This window comes from Bos javanicus, chromosome 3 (genome assembly GCF_032452875.1).
Source record: "Bos javanicus breed banteng chromosome 3, ARS-OSU_banteng_1.0, whole genome shotgun sequence".
Taxonomy (NCBI): Eukaryota; Metazoa; Chordata; class Mammalia; order Artiodactyla; family Bovidae; genus Bos; species Bos javanicus.
The window spans coordinates 120,190,431-120,201,665 of record NC_083870.1 but is presented as its reverse complement, the minus strand read 5'-3'; the positions used below and the strand labels follow the sequence as shown (position 1 = coordinate 120,201,665).

At 57.1% G+C, this 11,235-nt stretch overlaps 1 protein-coding gene across 7 annotated transcripts in view; it reads right to left on the bottom strand.

Annotated features, from left to right (window-relative positions):
- CROCC2 (ciliary rootlet coiled-coil, rootletin family member 2) overlaps positions 1-11,235 on the bottom strand; it is a 76,971-nt gene that overhangs the window by 4,375 nt on the left and 61,361 nt on the right. Inside the window, exon 26 of one of the 7 annotated variants that reach the window (XM_061412906.1) lies at positions 3,382-5,360. The exons of the other annotated variants lie outside the window; for them this stretch is intronic. Within the exon in view, the coding sequence (XP_061268890.1) occupies positions 5,293-5,360 (68 nt within the window). The 3' untranslated portion in view covers positions 3,382-5,292. Of the gene's footprint in view, positions 1-3,381; positions 5,361-11,235 lie in introns of those variants that run through there. 7 annotated transcript variants of the gene reach the window in all.

Genomic DNA, 11,235 nt, shown 5'->3' with positions numbered 1-11,235 from the left:
CGGCTGCATCCGGGTTTCCCCTCCTGAGACACCAGTAAAGGGTTTATGGGCTTTGGGCCCCTCACAGCTGACCTCCTGGAACTCATTAGCTGCTCCTCTCCTCCCCCCGGGCTCCAGGGCTGCTGCCCGAGGCGGTGCCATCTGGGCCTCCCGGATCCCCAGGCCCCCTACCCTGAGTGGCCACGGAGCCCTCGACTTCCCCAGCTCAGCACAGGGTCATGCTGACTGGGCCTGGCTGGCCAACCCTCCTCTGCGGGAGGGTAAGTGGCCTTGTGTGGATAGGCTGGCCGCTGGCTTTCAGTGACCGTCCTGATCAGCTGGCCCCTGAGCCTCCATCCTGACCCCAATTCTGTCCCCAGGGTCCCTGCCTCCCACTGCCGCCCCACTGACCCGGCCACTTCCCTCTGGAACGCCCTCCTGTCCCTGAGCCCACCTCAGCTGGACAGCGTGCCCCGGGTGGTGCCCTGCCGGTGGGGCCTTGCTGTCCTGCCTTGGGGCTTGAGGGCCAGTCTGCTCCGGAGCCCACCCTCCTCGTCATCACCAGCGGGGGGCACAGGCAGTCGTCAGCCCCTGCGGGGACCCTGCTGCCCCTGGTTCTGCTCGCAGGCACCCTATCCTGCCCTGCTGTGGCGGCGGCCTCTGCCTCTCCTCCCGCCCTGAGCCAGCCCTCCTCATTCCGCGTTCCTGTCCACACGGCCCCCACCCCATCTTTGTCCTTCCAAGTCCAAGAGCCCTGGGCACGGCCAGCTTCTCACGCATCCCAGCGGCCATGACTACGTGCTGGTACGGCCAAGCCTGGCCTTTGTGTGCCCAGGTCCTTCTGCCCTTGGCTCAGGATACCCAGACAAGCCCTGCCCCACTGTGGAACTGGTCTGTGCAGGACCCCGCGGGGCAAGCGACCCTCAACAAGCTCAGGGATCCACCGGCCCATGGGGCCCCCGCAAAGTCCAGGGTTGAACACTGGACCCTGTGCCCTGTCTGAGAGGCTCTGGCTGGACACCATCACCAGGACCTTCATGAGGGACAAACCCTCCCTTCTCTGGCCAGGGCCAGCTCAGCGACAGCAGGGGCAGCGGCTGCACCTGGCCATCTGTGCCCACACTTCCGGGCACCAGGGCGGCAGGACACACCCTCCAGGGGACTCGGGTTCCAGGGGTGGGCGGCTGCGTGCTAGGGCCACACAGCTCCAGGCAGCACTGGCTCACGCAGCGGGGACCACGTGGGATGGGAGGTGATTGCCATGACTGGGAGCTTCCCTGGGGACAGCAAAGGTAGGGCTGGGGTCACACTGCGGAGGGGCGGGGAGGTCCCCGGGCGGCCTGCCAGCCCTGGGCTGACGCTGAGCTTGGCGGCAGGCAGACAGGCCCGGGGCAGGCATAGCCCCCAATCGCAGGTTGAGACAGAGAAGCCCATCCAAGCCTGTGCCTCCCCCGACCCAGGCCCTGCACGTCTCATTCCCTGTCTCCCCACCCCCATCTCTCCGGAGACCACCCCCTCCACCCCCCTGATTCCCGGGGCCTCGCCCGGCGCACCGCGAGCTCCCCCTGCAGGCGGGCCGTCCGGGGCTCAGCGCGGCCGCCCCTCCCGCAGGACGCACCTCTCCAACCGCGCTGCGCGAGCTCCCTGCTGCCGGGCCGAGCGCCTGGACTGAGCGCAGGCGGCGCGTGGACCAGACGCTCCGCCCTGAGGCTGGGCCCCTGGCCCGGCTCATGATCCTCCCTGAAGGTACATGTCCACTGTCCGCCCGCTGTCCTCGTCGGGGCGCCCGCCGTGGAGCGGCCAACCTCAGGCCCCCGACTCCCGGCGCGCCCCTCCCGCCTGGGTTTCCCCTGCTGTCCGCTGGGGGCTGGATGCCTGACGCCAGCCCCTAGCGTCTCCCTGGATGTCCCGTCACACACCGTCACACACCGAGGGACTAATTCTGAAGGAAGGCAGGACCATGCCCCCAGGGGCCCCTCCCCTGCCACCGGGGCTCCCGAGTGCCCTCAGGCTTCCGGCCCCTGCGCTCCAGAGCGGCTGCTCCAGAGGCCCGCCCCTCCCTGCGCCGGGGCCCTGGCTGCGCCCCCAGCTCCCATCCAGACCCAGCCGCAGCGTCTGGCTGCTCCTGGGGAAGGCAGACTCAGGCGGTCCTGGGGGCACAGCCCAGGTGTGCTCCAGAGGACGCGACGGCACCAGGTGTCTGCCTGGACCACGTGCAGGGGCGGCGTGTAAAGAAGCAAGAACAGGTCGAGTACAGTGGGCACCCCTCAGACAGTTCGGTGCCACGTCTGGTGGGGAGAGTTCTAGAAGGAGGCCTTGTTGGCCTTCTGTGGGCAAAGGCACTTCCCTGTGGTCAGAGTGGCCTCGGAAGACAAGCGTCGTCCCTGCCCCACTCCCGGAGCTTGGAATAAAGACCCCAGTAGTCCTCGGAAGCTCGCCGGCCTGTGGGGCTCGGCCCCATGCCCACCACGTGCGCCCTGCTTCCTCGGGGCTCGTCGTGTGCTCCCGGGACGCTGGGGCTTCCTCCTCAGCCCGAGCCTGGTGCTGCCCACTGCCTTCCTAGCCTGACAGCCCAGGGCCACGAGCCCGCCCGCCCTCCACCCGGCTCAGAGCCTCAGTGAGAGGCGATGGTGCCCTGTGTCCGGGGCTGGAGCCAGCACAGTGGGCCTGGGCCTCTGGGAATGCATGGTGTCCTATTGTGGGCGGCTGAGTGGGAAGGCGGAGGTGAGGGGGCGAGGGAGGCGAACTGGGCTCCCCGAGATTGTCCTCAGGGAGCCCGCGGCGGCTCGGGCTAGGAAGGGGCGGCAAATGGACTTTAGAGCAGAGAGAAGAGGAGACACAGCCCCGGGAGGCTCAGCGAGCTGGCATAGCTCGGGAGGGACAGGGGGGCCCCTTGTGCGGGATGCTCCAGAGGCCGGAGAATCAGGCCCCAAAGGACCCTCTGGACCGGACCAAGTTGCTGGTGGTCTCTGTGTGTGAGGCGGCGGGGTTGGGGCGCTGAAGGTCTGGGGACAGGAGGCGGGCAGCCCTTCCAGAAACCTGGCTGGGGGAGGGGAGACAGGACAGCGGCGAGGGGCGGGGTGTGAGTTGTGGGGGGCACAGAGCCAGAGAGGGGACCCGAAGGCAGAGACCCTGATGACCCACCAGGCTCAGCCCTCGGGTTACAGGCTCAGGCAGCAGACTCGTGGTTCACAAGGAGCGGGGTAACTAAGGGGTTCTCACAGCCTTTCCTGGTCAGTTTTCAATGAATGCGGGAGGAGGACGGGCTCACGGGAGGGCAGGGCCGTGACTGGGGTCCCGTCCCAGGCTGGGTGAGGAAGGCAGGCAGAGTGGCCCTGCATGGATTTTTGGGGTTCTGACTATTTAGGACTTTAACTAAAGAAGGAGAGCAACGCTTGTACCTAAAATTGAAGTTTCACCCTTCTTTGTAATTTTGGAAATGACAGTTTTCTGTTTGTATACATTTTCCAGTAGAAAAGCAGAAGTTTCCCTCAAATATGGCTTAACCGTTTCACGGTCTTAAGGAGGCACAGGCACTCCTGTGGAGCATTACGCTGCTCTTGTGCTGACGCGGCTTGTACGGGATTCTGTAACTGGAATGATTGCGGTACTAATGGCATGGGCCCCCTTCATGTGCCCCACTGAGTCAGTCTCCTCCTTGGGTGGCTTTTCTGAGCCCTGATCCTGAGACAGGTGGGGGCTGGCCGAGCCAGCGTCACCAGCCCACAGCACTCAGAGTGGGGTGCAGCTGCAGGCGTGCACGCCGCCCGGCCCTCCTGCCCAGGCTTGACAGCCCACTCCGGCAGCTCCTGGGTTTGAGGAAGGGGCTGGGGCTTCGTGTGCACCCTTGGACCAGCTCCCAGCCTGGGTTTCCGTCCTGTGGACGGGTGTGATGCGATTTCATGGGGTTCCTGTCGGGACCAAGGGAAGGATAGGAGAACTGTGGGGTCCCCCCTCGTATGAGGGCTGCCGGAACACGGGGGTCACAGAGGCGGAAACGCTTCAGGCACCAGCACTGCAGGCGGGGGTGACACTCATCACCCAGCCTGTTGCACAAGAGCAGAGCCTGCTGCTACCCCCAGCCCGTCCCTCTGAGCTCTTGGGCTTAGGTCCTCAACCTTCTCATCCACTGGTGACTTGGATCGGTCTGTTCGTCGGTTGGGCAACGTCCAGTGCGGGTGGGCATGGGCGGCAGGTACAGCCGCCTGGTCCTGCCCTCTGGGAGCCCGGAGCCCTCTGGCCAGTCCTGGGACAGAACCGTCACTGGGAAGAGCTCACGTGTAAGGGGCAGAGCCCTTCTCTTCAGACAGTGGGCCTCAGCGGCCCGGACGGAGGCCATGTCTGCTGTGGGTTCCTGGCAGCTGGACGCTTCTGGACTCTGCCCTGCTTGCCTCCCTGCTTGCCTCCCTGCTCGCCCTCCCGCCGGCCTCTGCTGCTTTCACCACGATACTGATGCAGTCAGTTTTCTTATTCTCTTTCAAAATCCCTTGGAAAATCTCAAACATCTATTCTCTATAAACTGCTATCAACTTGTCCAGTTTCCCTCCAAATGTACCACAAACAAGTAGACAAAACTGAACCAACAAATCAACAACCAAAATCAACAACCGAGAGAGCAGGCGCATAAGCAAAGAGCAGATTATCTGGAAGCCGATCAAAAGCTTGTAACCGCCCAGAGCCAGCTCGCTCTCCAGTAAGACAAGTGACGAAAAGAGACACAAGCTTTAATTATTCTTCCATTAACAAATAACCTTTGAACAAAAGAAGAAATAAAGACACAAACTCCTAGAAAATTGGTTAAAAAAAAGGGAGGGGGGAAGAATTATATTGAAAACCATGATGAAGGAAAATGGGCTAATATTGAATACGTTTACTATTGAAAGAATAAGCCCAAACATAAGTACATCACTTATATAATCGAAGAAATCAGAAATGTTACAACAACAAAAAGAGGATGTTATTAGGGATAAAAATGAACAAAAAGGAGAAAAGAGATAAAAGTTAATTCTTTGAAAAGGCCAATAAAACAGATGAACTGTTGGCAAGTTAAATAGAAACAAAAATCTCTTAACATCAGGGACAGAAACAGATGTAACTACAGATATAAATGAAATCTAACTACCAGTCCATCCTAAAGGAAATCAACTCTGAATATTCATTGGAAAGACTGATGCTGAAGTTAAAGATCCAGTACTTTGGCCACCTGATGCGAAGAGCTGACTCATTTGAAAAAACCCTGATGCTGGCAAAGATTGAAGGCAGGAGAGGAGAAGGGGACAACAGAGGATGAGATGGTTGGATGGCATCACCGACTCAATGGACATGAATTTGAGCAAACTCCGGGAGATGGTGATGGACTGGGAGGCCTGGTGTGCTGCAGTCTGTGGGTTTGCAAAGAGTCAAACACGACTTAGTGAATGAGCAACAACAACACGTGTAAATAATGGTTAAATATGAGAGTGATTCCCTGGTGGTGCATTAAAAAATATGGGATGAGTGACTTCCAAATGTCAAAAACTGACCCCAGAAGAGATGGAAAACTGAAACAGACCAAGGGGGAAGAGTTGGGAGAGGGAATTCAAATGGTTATTTAAGACGACAGGCGAGTCAGGGAGCTTGCGGTTAAGTTCAATGCAGCCTTTCAAGAAAGCTTAACTCTGAGGCAGTTTAGACTCTCTCAGGTGACAGAAAAACATGGAAAGCTCATCAATTCATTTTATGAAAATAAAATACATGTAACATATTAAAGAACTCGGGTAAGTATGGCACCCTAAAGGAACACAGACATTCTTGATCAAACATTAGGAATCCACTCCAGCCACAGCGCGGGCCAGTGCCTCCGGCCCGGGAGGCCGAGCCGCTCCCCGCTTTGCTTCTAGAACCTGGACGGAAGCCTGATTCAGGCCCTGGAGGCAAGCTCTCTGTGGAAGAGGAGGGTGTGGAGGGCGTGTGGCGAGCTGGTGGACGTGGCATGCCTGGGTGCCAGGAGGCTGCCGTGAGCCCTCCGAGCCATTGAGTCCGTGACCTGGCTCTGGGCCGAGGACAGCCTCGGGCAGCCTCTCCCAGTGGGCGGGCGCCAGGCCCCCCGCTGCGCCTGCGCTGGCTGGGCCACCAGCGGCCTCCGGGCCCCCGGGGGCCTGTGTTCGCGCGTGTCCTAACCTCAGGGCTCGGGTCTGCGTTGTTGATCCATTGAATTCCCAGGGTAGCCCTGGAAACGGCGGGAAGCGGGGGGTGGTTTGTTCTCAAACAAGAATCTTACTGTTTGCATAGCACAGCCTACCATTTAATTAGAAAAATATGTTTTTAATTAACTTTCTCTTGACAAACACATTGGCTTATGTGAAACGGGGGAAAATCCAGTCCGTGAAAGTGAAAGATGTTGTAAAAGGCAGGCCTTGCTCTAGCTCACACTGGCAGCCTGGCCACCTGGCCTGGACGCGCTGTGGGTGTGTGGCCGTGAGTCCTGAGTGCCCGGCCAGCGGGAAACACTGCAGCTCAGGTTCCCTGGTAGTGCGGGCGTGCCAGGGGCCTCTGCTGACTTAGGGGCGCCTGAAACCCCTCCCCGGCGCCCACTGCAATGGCCAGCAGATCACAGAAACTGGGAAACTTTCCTCAGAGCTGGAGTCAGGGACTTTGAGGGTTCCCGAAAGATGGAGAACAGATGAAGCCAACTGGCCCCAAAATAGGAGAATCGATAGTTGCCAGGATTCTTAGAAAAATTGGACATAATATGGATAGATTTTAGCACACATGCTCTGCTAAACACTTGGCCAAGCAAAAAATGAGTGTGGGCAGAGAGATGTAAACAACATCCTGAAGATGCTGTCAGCACCCGAGTGGAGCCCATGTGGGGACCCATGTCGGACCCGCATGTGGGAACCCATGTGGGAACCCCATGTGGGAACCCCTTGTAGGGACCTCAGAAGTCAGGCTGGAGGGGTGCAGGGGTTGGGGGTTGACCTTCAGGGACCAAGGTCATAGGGGTTGAGTCACCAGGAAGGGCTCCAGCTGTTCTCTGAGGTCAGGCCGCACTCCCTATTCCCGGAACAGAAAAGTTCTGGGGGACTCAGCAATGCCTCTGGTGCCACTCCCCCACATCTCCTCATATCTCCCCACATCTCCACACATGTCCCCACATCTCCCCCACATCTCCTCATATCTCCCCACATCTCCTCATATCTCCCCACAACTCCACACATGTCCCCACATCTCCACACGTCTCCCCACCTCTCCACACATGTTCCCACATCTCCGCACATCTCCCCACATCTCTGCACATGTCCCCATATCTCCCCCATATCTCCTCATATCTCCCCACATCTCCACACATGTCCCCACATCTCCACACATCTCATATCTCCCCACATCTCCACACATGTCCCCACATCTCCCCACATCTCCACACATGTCCCCACATCTGCACACATCTCCTCACATCTCCCCACATCTCCACATATCTTCCCACATCTCCTCATATCTCCCCACATCTCCTCATATCTCCCCACATCTCCACACATGTCCCCACATCTCCTCATATCTCCCCACATCTCCACACATGTTCCCGCATCTCCCCACATCTCCTCATATCTCCCCACATCTCCTCATATCTCCCCACATCTCCACACATGTCCTCATATCTCCCCACATCTCCACACAACTCTACACATGTCTCCACATCTCCCCACATCTCCACACATGTTCCCACATCTCCACACATCTCCTCATATCTCCCCACATCTCCACACATCTCCTCATATCTCCCCACATCTCCTCATATCTCCCCACATCTCCTCATATCTCCCCACATCTCCTCATAGCTCCCCACATCTCCACACACGTCCCCACATCTCCACACATCTCCTCATATCTCCACACATCTCCTCATATCTCCCCACATCTCCACACATGTCCCCACATCTCATATCTCCCCACATCTCCTCATATCTCCCCACATCTTCACACATGTCCCCACATCTCCACACATCTCCTCATATCTCCCCACATCTCCACACATCTCCTCATATCTCCCCACATCTCCACACATGTTCCCACATCTCCACACATCTCCTCATATCTCCCCACATCTCCTCATATTTCCCCACATCTCCTCATATCTCCCCACATCTCCACACATGTCCCCACATCTCCTCATATCTCCCCACATCTCCTCATATCTCCCCACATCTTCACACATGTCCCCACATCTCCACACATCTCCTCATATCTCCCCACATCTCCACACCTGTCCCCACATCTCCTCATATCTCCCCACATCTCCACACATGTCCCCACATCTCCACACATCTCCACACATGTTCCCGCATCTCCACACATCTCCTCATATCTCCCCACATCTCCACACATGTCCCCACATCTCCACACATCTCCCCACAACTCTACACATGTCTCCACATCTGCCCACATCTCCACACATGTTCCCACATCTCCACACATCTCCTCATATCTCCCCACATCTCCTCATATCTCCCCACATCTCCACACATGTCCCCACATCTCCACACGTCTCCCCACATCTCCATACATGTTCCCACATCTCCACACATCTCCCCACAACTCTACACATGTCTCCACATCTCCCCACATCTCCACACATGTTCCCACATCTCCCCACATCTCCTCATATCTCCCCACATCTCCACACATGTCCCCACATCTCCACACGTCTCCCCACATCTCCACACATGTTCCCACATCTCCACACATCTCCCCACAACTCTACACATGTCCCCAAATCTCCTCATATCTCCCCACATTTCCACACATGTCCCCACATCTCCACACATCTCCTCATATCTCCCCACATCTCAACACATCTCCTCATATCTCCCCACATCTCCACACATGTCCCCACATCTCCACACATCTCCTCATATCTCCCCACATCTCCTCATATCTCCCCACATCTCCACATATCTCCCCACATCTCCTCATATCTCCCCACATCTCCCCACATCTCCACACATGTCCCCACATCTCCCCACATCTCCACACATGTCCCCACATCTCCACACATCTCCTCATATCTCCCCACATCTCCACACATGTCCCCACATCTCCCCACATCTCCACACATGTTCCCACATCTGCACACATCTCCTCACATCTCCCCACATCTCCACATATCTTCCCACATCTCCTCATATCTCCCCACATCTCCTCATATCTCCCCACATCTCCACACATGTCCCCACATCTCCACACATCTCCTCATATCTCCCCACATCTCCACACATGTCCCCACATCTCCACACATCTCCTCATATCTCCCCACATCTCCACACATGTCCCCACATCTCCCCACATCTCCACACATGTCCCCACATCTCCACACATCTCCTCATATCTCCCCACATCTCCTCATAGCTCCCCACATCTCCACACATGTCCCCACATCTCCCCACATCTCCACACATGTCCCCACATCTCCACACATGTCCCCATATCTCCCCACATCCCCACACATGTCCCCACATCTCCACACATGTCCCTACATCTCCACACATCTCCTCATATCTCCCCACATCTCCACACATGTCCCCACATCTCCACACATCTCCTCATATCTCCCCACATCTCCTCATATCTCCCCACAGCTCCACACATGTCCCCACATCTCTTCATATCTCCCCGTGTCTCCACACAGGTCCCCACATCTCCCCACATCTCCTCACATGTCCCTACATCTCCCTGCATCTCCTCATATCTCCCACATCTCCACACATCTCCCCACATCTCCACACACGTCCCCACATCTTCACACATCTCCTCATGTCTCCACACATCTCCCCACATCTCCTCATATCTCCATATATCTCCCTATATCTCCTTATATCTCCACACATCTCCCTATATCTCCTCATGTCTCCACACATCTCCCCACATCTCCCCACTTCTCCCCACATCTCCTCATATCTCTATATATCTCTCTATATCTCCACACATCTCCCTACATCTCCTCATATCTCCCTACATCTCCCCATGGTTCCCCATACCTCCCCACAACTCCCAATGCTCCCCACATCTCCCCCTGTCTCTACACATCTCTCCGTGGCTCCCCCACACCTCCCCATGGCTCTCTCATGTCTCCCCACGGCCCCCTGTGGCTCCCCTTGGAATCTGGCTCTCTGCCTTCCCTTTGAGCCTGAAATGTCTGGGCAGAGACGCATGAAACCTCTGTACCCCAGCTTGGAACAAGACCAGACCCCCTTCTTGAAAGAAGGAAAAAGAATTAGCAAGTGAGTTGCTGTCAGCTATGGTTCAGGAGAGCAGCCAGTCCCCAGAGTCTGATCTGAGGGTCTTGAATTGAAAAGTGAGAAATGCGAATCGTGTCAGAACCTTTCTCAAGAAGGTGAGACCAGAGCCGGAGCCAGAGAGTGAACCATCCTCAGTGAAAACATGAGGGCTTGCCCAGGGCCTCGGGGAGGCAGGGAGAGCAGCCAGGGCAGCTGAGCTCTCTGAGACCCTGAGTGCCCAAGCACGGTGACAGGAAGGTGAAGTTCAAGGTCAGCAAGGAGGGCGGGGCCGAGCGGAGGGCGGGCTGCAGCGAGGTTTCAGTGGGAACCGCCCAGAGCAGAGCAGGCTCTGTAGGCCCAGAGGCACAGGTGTACACGCTCTGCAGCTGGGAGGCCCAGGGTCCAGCCAAGGGGTCCCTGAGCTCAGGAGATGCACGCTTTCTCTTCACGCTTAACACTGAGCAGCAGGCAAAGTGCTTCCGTTACAGTGCCGCCTGCCCCAGAGGCGACCAGGAAGGGGAGGAGCTGTGACGCCACGTGCAGACGCTGGAGGGAAGGGGGGCTGGGGTGGGGGAAACACGCATACACGGCCCCCAAGTAAAAGGACACAAAGGGGGCGTCACAGCAGGGAGTGTCCTGTCAGCGACGGGAGAGAAGCAGAGTGCAGGCAGCACACAGCTTTAATTTCTTCGAGAGACGGGAACACCGGAAAACCTGACCTGCCTCCCAAGAAACTGTGTGCAGGCGGAGAAGCAACAGTCAGAACCTGACACGGAACAGCAGACTGGCTCCAAATCGGGAAAGGAGTGCGTCAGGGCTGGATATTGTCACCCTGCTTGTTTAACTTGTATGCAGAGTACATCATGTGAAATGCCAGGCTGGATGAAGCACAAGCTGGAATCAAGATTGCTGGGAGAAATATCAATAACCTCAGATATGCAGATGACACCACCCTTATGGCAGAAAGCGAAGAAGAACTAAAGAGCCTCTTGATGAAAGTGAA